At 47.9% G+C, this 17,890-nt stretch overlaps 1 protein-coding gene across 3 annotated transcripts in view; it reads left to right on the forward strand.

Annotated features, from left to right (window-relative positions):
- The first annotated feature begins 284 nt into the window (after positions 1-284).
- The window catches only part of PCDH17 (protocadherin 17), a 217,782-nt gene continuing 200,176 nt past the window's right edge, over positions 285-17,890 (forward strand). For 2 of the 3 annotated variants that reach the window (XM_085621981.1, XM_085621983.1), the window contains exon 1: positions 296-5,035. In XM_085621981.1, coding sequence (XP_085478107.1) covers positions 2,540-5,035 — 2,496 coding nt within the window. In that variant the 5' untranslated portion in view covers positions 296-2,539. Of the gene's footprint in view, positions 5,036-17,890 lie in introns of all 3 variants that reach the window. The other variant, XM_085621982.1, reaches the window with a different exon arrangement.

Below are 17,890 nucleotides of genomic sequence, written 5' to 3' on the forward strand. Positions count from 1 at the left end.
TTACGCCCGCATCAGACGCCGTATCCAGGGCATTTTTCAAAAACTGTGATTTCAAATCCTTGGCCCCGCCCCCTGGCCCTGTGACAGACGGAGGGGGCAGCAGCAGGTGCAGCGTCCCGCTCCCCCCCCGTACCGAGCAGTGGCAGTAGCCCCTCACCGGCACCGCGGTCCCGCCCCCGGTCGCCATTGGCGGCCCGGGCGAGGGCAGGTCCAGCCCCGGGAGCGGATTGGCTACCAGGGCGTAGGATCAATGTTTAAGCGGAGGCTCGGAGGTGCGGCGAGTCAGTCGGCGAGAAGCGCAGGAGGGCTGCGGGGGAGCGGGGCATCGAGCTGCAGAGCCGCAAGTGTTTGCCCCGAGGCAGCCCCCGCACCGCCGGCTGCACTGACCCACCCCTTGCCCACACAGCCAGCACACAGAGATCGCAGCCACCTCACACCAACCAGCACCGCTTAAAGGACTTAACAGCATGCGGGGACGAAACGGAAAGACATTACAGAGGACTGTCTGAAACTGCCAGGGAAAACTGTGTTTTCTTCATCATTTAATCCGTTGTTGCATCTTTAAAAAAATATTGAAAACATCGTACAGTATTTGATATCAGTGGAAACATATCTAAAGAGAGGAGAAACTGCGTGCAGCAAATTTGGTGGCATACATGTGTGGATGAAAATTACAGACTGGAACAACCCCAGAGCACATTCTGCCTGCAGATCACGTCTAGTGCATCCTTTGTACCGCCTCTGAATTGGACTAAGTGGGTACCAGCCAGCGGAGCTCTGTCTTCATCATCTCACTGAGCAGCCGGACCAGCGGCTGTGTTTGTTCTGCGAGGAGGCTCAGCCACAGACTGTTAGGAGGGAGAGGTGTGTGGCAGAGTCTGTGCCTCCGGAGTGAACGGGCTCTGTCTTCATCCGCCAGACTCTCTCACTCTCTCACTTGGAACATCTGCATTCCGAGCCAGCCTCCTGCCCCCTTCTCTTTGCCTGCCAGGAAGACGAGACTCAAACACCCTGTGCGTGAGTGAAAGCCCACCGAGGAGGAAGCCACTGACTGTGGCTTCGCCCCTCCCCCCGAGGTACCCAAGGAGGCTCTCCAGCCACAGACTGCGAGCGCTTCACACCGCAGAACTGATTGGTGTTCTTCAGACCCATTGATTTGATTCGACTGAACGTCTTGTCACTGTTTTTTTTCCTACCGACCCGATCGCCTCAGATGAGAACTGCAGAGGCGCTGGAAAGAGACACCGTGGGCAGGAAGAAAGCTGCGCCCTTCCTCTCCAAGCTTCACCTGTGACTGCACCAACTGGCTCCCTTTCTGCACTGGATACCCCCTTTTTTGCATTTCTCCTCCCCTCTTTTTTTGCCTGCGCCAGACGTGGATTGACTTTTTATTTTCACTCCAACGCTAAAAAAAAAAGAACGAAACTACCTTTTAAGGGACCCACAACTGTGTTCTGCTAGCATAAATCGCCGTCACTCCTTTCATCATTGCAGCATTTTCTCCTCATTGGATCCCTTCAACGTAGGGATTCCGGAACAACCCCCTTTTTTTGCACTCTGCATAACCACTTGAGAAGTCTGGGAGAGGAGCGCGGAGTAGAAGCTGCCTGTGGTGGCGATGTGGGGACGCAGCCGCGCTCCGCTGCCAGTCAGGCGAGATTAGATCTTTGAATGCAGCAAACACTCCCTGAAAAGCGGCATCTCTCGCTGCGAGAGCCACGTCTCACCGGAGCAGAGAGCGGGGCCCTTCCTGCCGTCAGATCATGGACGATGAGACTGGAATAAGCCCTGCTGCTGCCCGCCCCTCGCTCTGCAGACACCGTCTCCCCTAGCCGGCCAGCACACTCGCCCTGCTGCTGTGAACGTGAGCCCGGGAGCAGATCTGCGTTCTCTGTATCGTTGGAGGTTTGTCTAATGATCATGACGTCCTGCAGTGGATGCTGGTGTTTTCCGAGGACTGGTTGCAGAACCTGAAGCCCGCCAGCCCTGTTTTGCTTCGGTCTATCGGCTGCCCATCTGTCTTGCAGGGCTTTAAATCAACAGGTTCCGGAGCTTGAGGAAGGAAAAAAAAGGGAGGCACCGCGCCTGAGAGGGAAGTGAAGGCAAACGTGAGACAGAGGAGCGTCGGGGAGAAGGAGGGATGGGGAAAGGTGAGGGAAGAGGGAGAAGGCGAGAGGAGTGAAGGGGCCAAGAAAGGAGTGTCGGGGAGAAAAAAGCTGAAAAAACAAGGGGCATGTGGAAAGCGCATTGAAAAGACCATTAATGAAGGAAAACGCTGGAAGAAAAAGGGAATAGTTGGCGAGGAGGCGAACAGCGTAGACAGGGTTCGGATCCCACTGGGGTTAAAGAAGCACACCAGGTTTGGGAGAAGAGACAAGCGCCACGGGGAGAACATCTGGGTGGAAAAAAAAAGGTTTGGAATAAGGCGTACAAGACTGAAAATATCTAAGAGTGGTTGAAAGGAGGAACTAAAAGGAACGAAGCCGAGTTCCAGGACAGCCCCGTTGTTTCCACCTTCCCCAGCCGCCGAGTCCTGGGGATGTACCTGTCCGTCTGCCTCCTGTCCCTGCTGCTCTGGGCCCCCGCCCTGTCTCTGAAGAACTTGAACTACTCGGTGCCGGAGGAGCGAGAGGCGGGCACGGTGATCGGCAACATCGGCAGGGATGCTCGATTGGGGGGCGGCCCAGGGGTCTCCCCTGGAGGCCGCAAGCAGAGCTTCCGAGTGCTGGAGAACTCGGCACCGCACCTGCTGGACGTGGACCCTGAGAGCGGGCTGCTCTACACCAAGCAGCGCCTGGACCGCGAGGCACTATGCCGTCGAAGCGCCCGGTGCCAGCTCTCCCTCGAGGTGTTCGCCAACGAGCGGGAGATCTGCATGGTCAAGGTAGAGGTGCAGGACCTTAACGACAACGCGCCCTCCTTCCCGGCCGAGCAGATGGACTTGGACATCTCTGAGAACGCCGCCCCGGGCACCCGCTTCCCACTCACAGGGGCGCACGACCCTGATGCCGGTGACAACGGCCTGAGCACCTACACCCTGACCGGCAACGAGCACGGGGCCTTTGCGCTGGATGTCAAGTCCCGAGGCGACGGCAGCAAGTTCCCGGAGCTGGTGGTGCAGCGGGCGCTGGACCGCGAGGAGCACGAGCGCCACACGCTGCTTCTAGGCGCCCAGGACGGCGGGGACCCTCCGCGCTCGGCCTCGCTGCTCATCAACGTGCGGGTCACCGACTCCAACGACAACAGTCCGGTCTTCAGTGCATCCGCATACACGGTGGAGATCCCCGAGAACACGCCGGCCGGGCGCACGGTCATTGACCTTAACGCCACGGACGCCGACGAGGGCGCCAACGGGGAGGTGGTCTACTCGTTCAGCGGCTCCACTGCCGAACGGGTGCGGGAGCTCTTCGCCCTGGACCCCCGCACCGGCCTCATCACCCTGCGGGCGCCGCTGGACTACGAGGAGAGCTCCCTTTTGGAGATGGACGTGCAGGCGCGGGATCAGGGTCCCAACCCCGTGCCGGCGCACTGCAAGGTCACCGTGCGGGTTGGCGACCGCAACGACAACGCACCGGCCATCGGCTTCGTGTCCGTGCGCCAGGGGGCGCTGAGTGAGGCTGCGCCCCCCGGGACTGTGATCGCCCTGGTGCGGGTCACCGACCGTGACTCGGGCAAGAACGGGCAGCTGCAGTGCCGGGTGGTGGGAGGTGCGCCCTTCCGCTTGGAGGAGAACTATGACAACTTCTACACGGTGGTCACCGACCGCCCGCTGGACCGCGAGGCGCAGGACGAGTACAACGTGACCATCGTGGCCCGGGACATGGGCAGCCCCCCGCTGAACACCAGCCGCTCCTTCCTGGTGCGCATCCTGGACGAGAATGACAACCCTCCACGCTTCAACCGCGCCTCCTCCGTGCTGCAGGTGCCCGAGAACAACATTCCCGGAGAGTACCTCGGCTCCGTGATGGCCGAGGACCCCGACCAGGGCCTCAACGGCACCGTCTCCTACTCCATCCTCCCCTCGCAGGTGGGCGACGCCTCCATCAACACCTACGTGTCCGTCAACCCCACGAACGGGGCCATCTACGCCGTGCGCGCCTTCAACTACGAGCTCACCAAATACTTCGAGTTCCGGGTGCTGGCCAAGGACTCGGGCTCCCCGCACCTGGAGAGCAACGCCACGGTGCGGGTCATCGTGCTTGACCTGAACGACAACGCGCCCATCATCGTGCTGCCCGCCCTGCTCAACGACACGGCAGTGCTGGACGTGCCCAGGAACGTGGGGGTGGGCTACACGGTGGGCACGGTGCGGGCCACCGACAAGGACTTCGGCGAGAGCAGCCGGCTCACCTACGAGATCGTGGAGGGCAACGAGGAGCACCTCTTCGAAATAGACCCCGACACGGGCGACATCAGGACTCTGAACCCCTACTGGGAAGAGGTGGCGCCCGTGGTGGAACTGGTAGTGGAGGTGACAGACCACGGGAAGCCCACCCTGTCCACCAAGGCCAAGCTGATAGTCAAGGCCTCTGTGGGGCCTACCATGCCCCACGGCAAACCTCGGGTGAACGGCGAGCAGCAGCACTGGGACATGTCCCTGCCCCTCATTGTGACCCTCAGCACCATCTCCATCATCCTCCTGGCCGCCATGATCACCATCGCAGTCAAGTGCAAGCGCGAGAACAAGGAGATCCGCACCTACAACTGCCGGATCGCCGAGTACAGCCACCCGCAGCTGGGCAAGGGCAAGAAAAAGAAGATCAACAAGAACGAGATCATGCTGGTGCCCAGCGAGGGCGAGGAGCGGAACGCCATGAACGTCATGAACGTGGTCAGCAGCCCGTCCCTGGCAACCTCGCCCATGTACTTTGACTACCAGACTCGGCTGCCCCTGAGCTCGCCGAGGTCAGAGGTCATGTACCTGAAGCCCACCTCCAACAGCTTGACTGTCCCCCAGGGGCACTGCCACACCAGCTTCACGGGGCCATCCACCAACCCCACCGAGACCACCACCAACCGGATGTCCATCATCCAGGTAGGAGACTTGAGGACTAAAAGCCATGAAATCACGGTGCCATGTGGGGCGAGCCTGCTTATTTCCATCCCCATGCGCAATGTTTCAGTGAAAGTGCAAATTGACCCAGTGTATTCCCATATTGATGCAAAAGATACTTCACACTGTTTATAAAGTGTTCTCTGGCCCCGAGATTCAAACTGACACTCTGACACATCACCCACAAGTGATACACAGAGTGTTGGAACAATACCATGTATCCATAACTAACCCAACTGCTTGTTGCCAAACACATCTCCAAAAGCAATGCACAAACACATGCGTGCACACACAACACGCGGGCTGCTTTGAACAACAGCTGCAGTAGAGAAAAGACTTCAGTAAAAGCATTAGATTCCTTTCGGAAATAAGCCTTTTTTTAATTCGCATGTCTAGTGTTATTCTTCAGTCCACACACATATCGGAGTCACGGCAGGGGGTTTGGCTGGACCGGTGTCCCATTGCACCAGAGTTGCTCTCGTTGCAGCTTTGCAGTGGGCAGAGTCGAGCAAGCGTGGCTAGGATCCGTCCATGATTATTTATTGAGATCTGCAGTCCTGCTGCTCACAGTACGCGCCCGAGCTCTGTGCTCACAGTCTCGAGGCAAGAGCTGACAGATCAAGGTGAGCCCTCGCGCTCTGAATGCTTGATGCGCACCTGCAGACGAGCGCTCGCGCCGTGCATCGGAGCTACACATTTTTCCACACAGAAGGTTACGCACAAACAGCCGCAGGGAAATTGCCTTGCAAATCCGCATATGGGTCTATTGTTTAGCCCTTATTAATAGTATCACAGATATGACTCATACCCAGCAGACCACCTTATCCACGGAGCTACTTGTTCATTTATATTGTCCTAACAACATAATAGGGAGACCTCAGGTAACGAAAGCCGCATCGAGAGCAAACCCAGTGACTGCACAGGTTGGTCCTGTTGACGGTTTTCAAAGAGGCATGGCCTGCTTGGCAAGTGCTGGCTGTCTGCATTTCCAGTGCTTGCTGTGGCATGCAACGAGAACAAAACAACGCAATTCAGAACCATGGAGAGTGCGCTCACACCCGGTATCTCCGGAAGTCGACAAGGCACAGCAGCGCTTCATTTGCAGTTTCTGTGGTGCCTGGGGGCTCTCTGGTGGTAACATTTTAGCAGTCTGAGTTGTCGTGGCGGGTGTTAGTCGGACACGTGTCCTTACACATCTAGAAACTGTAAACCAAAATACACAGGCCTAAATATGCACATGGAAGCGGCCTTTATACAGCATAGTTGACGTTTAATATGTCGGCTTTGTAAATAAACATAAAATACTTCTCAAATAATCATTATTGGGAGGTCAAAGGGCATCAGCTTCACACCTTCTTGTGCATCGTTAAGTCCAATACATTGGCGGGTGGTCGGTGCAGTGCCATACACAGGTGCCCATTAACTGCTGGGCATGTTCTGCACCGCACTTCAGGGGTTGCCGAGCCTTTTCGCTGCCATCTATTATCAACACACGCAGCTGCATCACGAAAAACATGTTTCCCCTCGGAAAAAAAACTGGTATGAAAATAGTTGTCTTCGTGTTTGGCTGTGATCAAGGCCCCCCCGCCCCACCCACTGTGATAGGTGTTTCCGCTCTGTCTACCTCTTGTACTTGTGCCTTCTTTCACCCCAGCCGCTTGGTTTTGGCTGGCCTCACCCATCACATTGATCCTTGCCCTCAGTGTTTTGCTGGGGAGTTACACCTGGACGTGGGCGCACTTTCCACCCAGATGGGTGAAGATAATTTTTGTTGAGCAGAAATGTTGACATTATTCCCCCATCTCATACCCCACCCTCCTAAAATGTCCACAGTCCAAAGCTCCTTCACTCAACTGTATCTGCAAACACCCCCTTTAAGGGTTCCTCCTAAGTGCTGATATGAATCAGTACAGATAAGGTTGGTTCAGAACGAGGCCTACCCGCAGCAGATACTTTGAGCAGAGGAGGACGGTGATTGGAGCGCAGGGCAGGGCATTTTAACGAGACTTCCCTGAAGTATACCCGTCCCTTGCTCTCGAAGGGACCAATGGAGAGCCTGGGGCGGGGGAGGCGCCCACCGCGCACGGAGTGATTGCTTGCGGTCATGTGTTATGCGTCAGGTACACAGAGCCCAAGAGACCCCCCTCTTCGTCTGTCTGTGGATTGTACTCTGTTTGCCTGAGCTCCGCGGACATGCTTCGCGCCGTCTCCGCCATCATGCCTCCACTCCCACTCCTGCAACATGATTTATTTAAAAACGAAGAACTAAAACATTTAACGCTGTCTAGCATATGCCTCGAGCACTTATTACCAGTGTAGACTGACACACCAGGCTTCAGCAGACAAGAGGGGGTGTCGCATCTGCAGAGCCCCAGTCCGCCCTGGGTTCTAGCTGAGTTATGTTTACTAATGGTTTCATGTGAGCAGAGTGCAGTTAAAACACAAAAGCCAGGCGCAAGCACTATAAAATACCAGATTATGCTGCCACAAAAGAAGCCCGCGTGTTTCTGCACACGGTTGTCAATTAGACTCTGTAAGTCCCTTCACAGGGTCCGTTGTCCGATGCATCGCCCTTAGGATGGGTTTCTCCACTGGCATTGGCTTCCACAACACGCGCCACACCTTTCCGACATTTCACAGGGCACATCAGCCTCCTCTTTTTATACAAATTTAAGAAAAAATGTCTCTTTAAGGTGTTGTTCCAAGCAGCCCGTTCAAAAACATCCTGTTCCCAGTATGAAACTGTTACCATGGTGACACAGAACAACGGACACGCCCAAGGGCCAAAATCATGTGCTATCCAAAGGTGAATAAAATGAAGGGAATTCAGATGTCCTGTTATTGGTAAATAGGATCATATGTCAGAAGTGGTGTCCATCATGCCACAGGTTAAAGGAGTGGGGACCATGATGTGTCCACATGACTGTAGCACCTTCCACCCTGCAAAGTGTTCAGAAACTGTTAGTATTAGCACACATGACAAACCATGACCAGAAGTCATGCCCAGACTCATTATGTCAGTGCACAGCAGACAGGAATCCAGCTACTGAGCATTTAATCTCTTTGTTCTTTTCGGGTTTGTGTTGTGCTCAGGCTGACAATACACACATTTAAGTTTCAGACTTCCCACCATCAATCATCACATGCTGCCTTCCAATTTCAGTGCACCCATCTTCTTACTCCATCAAGGGCTTGAAAACACACACCAACAGTGTTCCATTTAAAAATTGCAGTTTACATTTTTATCAAAGAATGTATAGCACCTTTTACGACAATTTTGAGATCAGGAGGAAACATGAACTGCTATGCTGAGTTCATCACTAGCCTAACTCAGTCAGATGTGTATTTTCATCTTGAGACCAGGATCCACCAATCACAGACGACTTACCCTGTAGCATCCCTAGATAGGTGACCACCCAAAAATGGCATTTGCTCTGGCAGTGTAGCATCAAAAATCACGTTAACGTCCAAATCAACGCAAGCCTTTCTCAACTCCCTTTGCAATGACCATTCCACCTCATCTTCCACAGTACTGCAAAACAGCCCCTGCGGCTCAAGATTCACTGGTGTCTTTGCTGTCACGAGCCACATGAACTCCCAGAATCCCCTCCAGGCCATCTTGCTATGGAGTGGATGGAGGCGAAAAGAACAGAAGATTCTCAACATGCATTTTTTATTCCACTTTAGGGAGCAGTCGAGAACAGGCAGAGACATTTCAAGTTCTCACCAGATTGCCTTAAAATATGGTCGACAACTTGATAGATTCTTTGCGATTCTGCTAATTTTTCTCATAAAGTAGTAAAATAATCCTATATCACTCAAAAGAAATGAAAAAAAATGACTATCATGGAACATAGTGGAATCCACCTGATTTGAGTATTTCCCTGAAATTGGTAGACTTACCCCAATTATTTTCATAGCAACGAATAAGACATTCTTAATATCAATGAATATTATTTTAATTTCAACCTTTGAAAGCATCAAATAAAGTCTCCCTGAAAAAGATGAAAAAAATAAGAATCTTTCGCAATTTGACTGACTCCCTGACTGGGGGTCAGTCTTCTCCATTCTTAACTGAACCCCAAAATATGAGAAGTACACACATAAAAGATATAATGACTACAGCATGCCACCCACTATTAGTTTTATGGAGTCTACTGCATTGGTTGTTCATGAACTAGGGGAGGGGGGGGGCTAATGTTGCTGCAACATTGTTTTAACTGAGATTAAATGGGCAACACCTGCTGCCTCGTTGCTTTAGTGGAGTGCTTGTTATTAGGAGCTGATATGGAGGAGGAGGAAAATAAAAGCTAAAGTTTTAATAATACATTTAATAATTTTGATCTGCTGTGTCAACCCTCTACAAACTAGACTGTCTCTGGGGTTTTGGCAACGGGTGTTAGTATGACCCAGTACAAAGGCTCCCATTTTATTAATCTGAAGTTGTAAGTCAGCATTGCAGGTGCTCAAGACCCTGACCTGACCACTACAGCTCACACTGTCTGCAAATACAGCCCGCCTCCTGCTTGATATTAGGGGGCAACGAGATCTCTGGTAATGGGATAGGTGTCATTAACAACCCATCCATTTAGAGTATTTGGCGACCCTGTTTGTAAAGTACCTGTTGTGACCACCCTTTTAATTTAACTCAATTTTTGAATCGGAATCCCTCAATGCAATAACTATCTCATACCCCAGTAATCATTTGTGTGTCAGAGCATGCCACTGAAGAATGATGAGCAAGAGAGCAAGCCCTTCTTATGTATTGTGAGCAGGGCCGGACTGGCCGTAGTGGGCACTGGACGTTTCCCTGGGAGGATAGCAGCAGTGGAGCTGTGCTCCAATACCGGCCGCCAGTAACAAAAGCAGAAGTGCTCCACTCTTTCATGCCCCCCCACCCCCTGGGGGAGCTGGTCTGGCAAAATTGCCAGGTCTGCTTTGGGTTCCCAGTCTCGCCCTGATTGCAAGAGAGGCTACACGCATTACATTTTTGTGCAGGCATGACTTCAAGCCAGGCACAGGTTTCAAAAAAGCCACTCACATATCAGCTCCTTTTACACAGTCCTATCAGTAAAGGGTTTCAAAAGTGAACACAATTTACATTAATGTCTCACAAATAAAGACAATCGGTGTCGCAAAGGCCCCGTCTGCTTTCTGAGTTCACCAAATCCAGCCCACTAATAAGTCTGCAGTCAGCTTCAGCATAACATTGATTATAATATAAACAGAATAAGGGAATGTTAAAGTTCCTTCAAAGACAATAACATCGCCGGGCGAGAACTACAGCCGGTGAAGCACATCTGCGCCAATACTGCAATGTTTTTCTTGCTGGGTCTCATTTTTTAGTTTATATTATTCTACCTTAAGGGAGTGGAATGTTCTCATATCATGATATTGTTCTGCATCAGACTATACTGTTTGATAGCATCTTTCTCCCTCATTATAGACTCTAGCTTGCAGCTCGAGTCTATAATTGAGGAGGCGGGCCTTGAAAGACCAATAAAGCACTCATCAGTTGGCTATAATCAGGGGCACTGGATTATGGGATTGTGCGGCCACATAATTATAGATTTTCTGCATTCACCACATAATCCACCAACTGCTGGATGATCAGCTGATTTAAAAAAAAACATTTTGCTTCTAGCTCGAACTTTTTAAAAGTGACTAAACCTACAAGACTGATTTGCATATGGCTGAGTCCAAACTGGGGTGGCGTAGTGGGTAAAAGAACGATGGATTTAACCCAGATCTTTTGACTGGGGGAGAATGTTTGCATTGTCAGCATTCCGTCCATCATTTGTTTGCTGTAAACCTACAGTGGCACATGTTGTGGTGCACTAGAAAGGTGCGTTACAAAGCTAAACAGGTCATATTTCTCTTGCTTATTCTTTTACTTAGGTGTTAAACAACTAGTGTTCACAGACAGTGTCAACAAGTGTAAAAATGACAAAATATCAAGGTAATGCTATAGCAAAATGTGCTGTATTAAGCCGCATAATTTGGTTTTTCTTGCCCCATAATTTCCTCAACCCTACCACATAATTTGGCCCTCCCTTGCAGCATAATTCCAGTGGCTCTGGCCTTAATACTGTTATATAAGAGCCATATGAATGGATGAGCGTATGAATGAATGACTAGAAAGATTCTAGAGAGCACTGCCACCCAGGTGGTCCTTGCCATTAATCTACTGCAAACCTCCTCATACACAGGAGTACAACAATCAAGTGACCCACTAAAAAAGACATATTTTCCGCATATATGTGAATTTATGATATGAAAATCATGAATCCATGAAATCTATCCCCCTATTCGGTTTCATTCCAGCCCAGACTGTAATTGCATAATGTTCTCACAGTACCAGCTTTTCTATCTCAATAGGCTCTTCAGAATTGTAGTGGCCTCCTCTAACACGAAAAACGACAAAATCCATTTATGGTACCCCAATTATTTAAAACCAGACCTGGCTCTTTGGGCCCAAAGAAGATAATTTATTCATAGATACATGCATCGTGTTGCAACATCCCAGTTTAAAAATCTGAACATAATAAGAGACTGTGTCTTGATGTGTAAAAATAACTTACTTGTCTAATCGTCTTCGTGCACCCATTGGCCTCCTATGCCCATGGGTATGCCATCCTATGAGGGCACTTTGCAGCATCCAGTTGCGATAGGCATATGCGACATCAAATCCCATCTCCTGCACCAGTGTGTAGGACCATTAGAGTGTCTACTATGAAAGCGAGTTGGAGTGAGTCTCCAAGTACTCTGACCCATAAGGCCCGCTTCCATTTTTTAGCACAGATCTATACCTCCTTTTGTTCATTTACGCAGGCAATACCAAATAACGCTCGCACCTGGCCCTGGCAGTCTACAGCAGTGATGGCTCAAGAGCACTGCAGCAGACCTTGAAAGCAAAATTACGCCCCATGAGATTTTCTAGTTTCCATTTTTACGAAAAATAAAAAAGGTCAACCAACCATGCTGAGCGTGAGGAACCCACATTTCTAACCAAGATAATAAAATATCTCCAAATGGTTGCAGAAGGACTTACATTGTCTCAAGGTATCAGAGTCTATGGACCCACCTTGCTCTGGCTAAGAGTGAATGAGAGGTGGCGTATTCGGTCATACATCCTCAGCACTCCGAGGTGGCCACATGGCTATATTTATAGGCATTATAAAAACGAATTAATAATTAAATATGTCACCCTTGCTCATTTTCAGTCCCAGGCTTGCTAGTGAACAAAATAACCATGAACCAAGATAACATTGAAAGGATTTGTTCTGTTATTCATGGTCCATGGATGGTACAGACTGAATCCAATGTAGAGAGTTGAAATATTAACCATGCATTGCTTTTCCATGGCTTTATTTCACTCGTTCAACATTTGATGTGAAAGCCTGGTGTTTGCATTGTAAATGCACGTGCTTTAGGTTTTGGGGCATTTGTATCATTGCCATATAGTCCCGTCGGAATTCTTCAAATGCTAATATCACGCCATGACATTTCTCTCTAAGGGCAAATAAAACAATATTGGCACATCTCTCTCTTTCTTTTCTCTCTTACACACACACACAACCACACACATACGTAAATGAAGACATACTCATATACATCCACACACACACACATTCACAGCCATATTCAAGAAAATTATACAGATTTTAAAGTGTATTCATGAGAATTCTTTCGTTTGCACGACTTTTTGCAATGTTTGTTATCTGTGTATTTTGATCTCCATATATTTGCTGTCAATGTGTCTGAGCAGCCAGATGAGTGTACATAGATCCGCACAGAGAGACGAAATGGACACAGATAATTCAGTCTCATATGGTATTGAACACCATTCTGTTAAAGAACAGCCTTTGTTACAAGTGTATGTGCCTGAAATTGCAATTATCAGGGTTGTTTGTCATAGTTGGCATGGAAACCATTGACAATGACTCATCAATTGTGTTTGCCTTTTCCATGACATTCCCTGATTTCTCAGAGTCTCGCATTTGTTCAGTGGTTTCTGCCAACATTTTCCTTTTGTTTTTTCATTATGTTGAGGAGTTTTGCTTTATAACTATGAGTTGATGCAGCTGTGTATGTCATCGTCCGAGAGCATTGGTTCTTTTTATTATTGCATATTTTATTCCTGTGGAACAATAAAAATAAAATTGGCGTGGTAAACACATCAACTGCAGCTAGGTATTTTCCACCAAGTTCTATCATTTCCGCCTCATTTCATATGGCGATCCCAAACCAGTTCAGTAGGTTTAAGTGGTCTACCAAACAAAAAAAAGGTTGAGTCTTGGGAACTGGTTAAGCGGTGGTGCAGTAACCATTAGTGCAGCAGGTGCAGTGGCGAGAGAGAGCCTAGGTGTGCATGGCCCAGTCCACCCAAGCTATGGCTGTCTTTTACTCTCCAACCAGGGCCCTTCCCCTTGTTTTGTATTAGTACTTATGGCATAATATGTATGCCACTTGTGCTAAGAGTAAGTCAATCCGGTACCATATTCAGAAAATGAGTATCATTCAGACTGCTGGTACAAATGAATCTGGGGCCCGATGCCAATGGCATGTTGTGGACTTTGTAGTAACAGGAAAAAATGATATATGGAAATATAATCAAAAGGAAAAGATAATGTTCTTGGCCGATTGTGACGTTTAATTGTGAAGCAAATTTGCCTATTCAAAGGCACGAACAGTATTGGTATCATATTTGTATGCGCTGAGAGCAAACAAGCCTCACTCCTTCCTCTTTTTCTATATATAAAGCCCTCCACAACTATTCAAGTGCCATGTCATTGTGTTTTCCACTTTTGGGGATCAGGCTTCCCTTAAGGTGGCATGGCGTGCTCTCTCTTTACGCATACAACTTAATACATTGCTTTGGTTCCGGGGTTTGATACTGAAATACATTTAAATCTCTTTATTTATATCAATTATGAATGCCTCGGAAGCCATTTTTCTTTGGTACAATTATTTTTTTGAAATTATACAACATACCAAGGCACACTGTACATACAAGCTGGAAAGGAAGCTCTTTGCATGACCTGACTGTGGATGGTACTGCATGAACTTGGGTTCGAGGTAGAGCACCTGCCCCTTTTAGGGTCATTCTTATTTGTCATAGGTCTCTTGAACATCTGATGAGAGACTTAACAATATGTTTGGTGTATAGGATTGGCTGTGGATGAATGAAAACAACTTTTCAGGATAGTATCAAATATTTCTCTTTGTCTTTTCCTGTCACACTTTTGTAAACAGGTGACCCAGTTAGAGACAGCTGGAGGTGGTCCATTTCCCAGATCATGCATTTCATTTTCTTATTTATTACATTTTTCAATTACATTTCAAAGATTTTATTCAGATGAAACAAGCATCCATAAATGTTAAAAACAAATATCACAATTCAAATATTAGAAACAAAAAATATCATTTGGAGATAATGGGATAAACGATGCGCATAGCAGCATTCAAAAGCATCTCGTCAATAAAACAATGTTAGCAGCATGTTCTGTAAAATAGATAAAACCACATTATATAAGAACAACTTCATAAAGAGTAGTAACCATAGCAGCATTCCAGTGACAATGCACAGACAAGCAGAGACTGAGCAGCGGGTTCTCGCGGGCATAGTGCTAAGGGCTGCCACAGCATATTTATAAAAAGAGCCAACATACAAGGTGGTTTTGTTGTCGGTCAGTTGCAATAGATGAACAAAGGCTAATCTGAAATGCTTACTGTCAGGGTGTTTCTTTTTTTAAAGTGGGATTAAAAATAATCTGCTCTATCGTGAGTAATATTTACAAAAGAATGCGAAATGTTACATTAAATGCCCCAACTTGCCATCACAGGGACACACGGTACTATCTAGGTTCTTCATAAAGCCCATTGGGAAACATACCAAAAATGTAACTTTATCTGCCCTAAAACGTAAGAGTAGTGAGCGTTTCCAGCGCCTGTGCACACACCACAGATAGATGGGTAGTGTGTTTGAATCCTACTCAGATTGTCTATAACATTGGATTTACACTTTTCTCTGTTACTTCTAAGAGTGTACATATAGTAATGTAGGGCTAGCTGTAATTTTTTTTGCTGAGGGTGTTACTGGTTTCAGGCTGCATAAAAGTTTGTTCCATACCAATTTTACAATATACAGATTTAATATATGTGTGCCAGGGAATTATCCACCCTCTACCACATGATAAACAATTCAATATAATGTCTCTCGATCAGCTAGCTTCAATGTTTTCCCAATTCGCTAGCCACTATAGCACCTGCCTGGATCCAATAGAATCTTCCAAGAAAGACATGCCCATCTCTTCACGACAAATACTACTGGATGAGGAAATGGGGATTGAGAGGAATCTCCTACAGTAGTGATTTTCTTCCCTCTGAATAGCCTCACATTTTGTGATACCCCATACCTCAGCCCCATACATGGCAATAGAGACACATTAGGATTTATAGACTTGCAGTGTCGGGATAAGGGACCCACATCCCATTGGTCGGGGAAGACTACATACTGAGCCAATTGCACCAGACAGTTTGACTCAGCACTGTAGGATATTGGGCACTTAAGACCCTGTAGCAGGGAAAGTAACCTCTAGATAGCGGAAGGTACTCATGCTGCTCTAACAATTGGTACCAACAAAAAGAGAGGAAAGCTGTTTCCTCTTTGAGCCACATGCCATAATGTGCGATTTTGAGAAGATTGTCCGGAGGGCTAGGGCAGCGATAAAATCCGCAAAGGTAAGCACCAGGAGACGCAGTGCCCTGGAAGTGTGTGCCATCCGCATATAAATGGTTGGTAACAGCATGCCGCTAATTTTGGGAACATCCAGTGACATGGTACTTATAAAGGGTGGAGTTCATTGATACAAAAAATAAATAGGAGAGGGGTCAGTACTCAACCCTGCCCCAAAACTCGACAGATGTTAATGTCATCAGTAACCTCTCCTTGTTTGCTAATTCTGATTCTCGCCTTCATGTCAGTGTGCAAATATGCCAGAAAGTGTACTAGTGCTTCATCCATGCCACACAGAGTAAGCATTTGCCATAATTTGGAACAGTTTCCACAATCAAAGGCTTGGGTCAAGTCCATAAATGCCAGAAAGAGTGGGGCTTGTTTAGCAAAGGTTTGTTTATCGAGCAACAGTTTCAGGTTTAGACACTGCTCGACCGTCCCCACTTTTTCTTAAACCCATGCTGACATGGATAAAGGATTGACTCTGCTTGAATCCACTCCATAAGTCTATTGTATATGACCCTCTCCAGCACTTTAACTGTGGTGTCTATCAATGGAATAGGCCTATAGGGACCAGGTTGTGACCGATCACCTTTTTGAAATATAGGCACTGTAATAGAGGTGGATCATGAAGCAGGCAGCGGGGAATGAGCTAAATTATTAAAAACATTAGCCAGTAGAGGTGCCCAAAAACCAGTGTTATGTTTTCATGAAATCAATCGGGACACCATCAGGGCCTGGCACCTTATCACTAGTACTTTGATTGATCGCATCCTCAACTTCCCCTAAACTTGCTAGGAAGCTACTTAAGCGAACAGGATCGATTGTGAATTCTGCACTTGATGTAGGGGCTGCATTGATGCTTGCAACGGGTGCTCCCCAGGTTTTACAGGTGATGGGGCAGGTATTTGGAGATACAGTCTGGTCTCTATGCCTCAAATCTGAGACAGAGGGCCAGAAGGACTTGGTGTCTTTCAGGGCGGCTGCCTCTGCCATGTGTGCCCTACTCCAGCGCTTCGAGGTAGCCTCCTTGTAGTGTTTCTGTGCGATTCATTCCCCTAACGCTTTTTTGATAGAGTTCCTTCGCCCTAAGAAGTGCCCTCTGCCCTGGAAATGATAAATACATTTGTATGTCAAGATAAACTGTACACCAAAGATATGGACCACATTTTGAAGCGTTTGACCACACTATACTACATTTAGCTTGTTGCCTCGATGTAGTCAGCAGGGTTCCAACACCGCTTAGCCCCTCTGCTCTAATAAGCTGCAACATGCCAACCAAGCCTATCGTAATTTGAAACATCTGTAATGCATACCTTAGACCTGATACCCAGATTTAATGTGATCCATTTGGATTTAAAGAATGTAAGCTCAAAATAATAAATTTCTTTAAAGAAAGTAAGACAGTAATAGCACACTCCCGAATCTTTATTACACCTGTGACTATTCCTTCACCACACAGTGCTCTTCCTAGAGCTCACAAAGAACAGGCATTTCAAGTGAAAAAGAACTGGATGGGCCAGAGATGGCGCTGCACCACGATTCAATATAAAAAAAATATTTATTTGTAAATCATATCCATTTCAAAGGGAGTATTAATGTGGGAAGTTATTTTTCAGATTTCATTTTCTGGACATCATGTCCATTAATAACTAATTAATTCAGTAATCTCTGTTTTCTTGAATATGTCAGGAGCCAGACAACCTCTTTCTCTGAAAATAAACCCCCTTTCACTAGGTTGTATTGTAGTATTAGATATCCTATTAGGAGGTAATGAAATAATTAGCTCATCTTCTTAGCAGACGACTAGCAGGTTACTCCGACCCTTAAAAGCAAGCCCCCTAAACAGATGCACATTACATTGGTCTCCCGTCTTATCAGCTAAAAAAGCAACAGATTGTTCAGAATGCGATGGGCAGAGCTTTATGGCGTATGTCAGGCAGATCTAGCGCCAGTCAGACCCATCGGGATCTGCATTGGCTCCCGGTTGAGCAGCGGATACTTTTCAAGGCTCTTACACTGGCTCATGGTGCCCTCTATAAGGCAGGGCCTCAATATCTCAGGAGACGTCTTTCGTTCTATGTACCGCCTTGTCACCT

The sequence above is a fragment of the Triturus cristatus genome, chromosome 8 (assembly GCF_964204655.1).
Source record: "Triturus cristatus chromosome 8, aTriCri1.1, whole genome shotgun sequence".
In the NCBI taxonomy this organism is placed as follows: domain Eukaryota; kingdom Metazoa; phylum Chordata; class Amphibia; order Caudata; family Salamandridae; genus Triturus; species Triturus cristatus.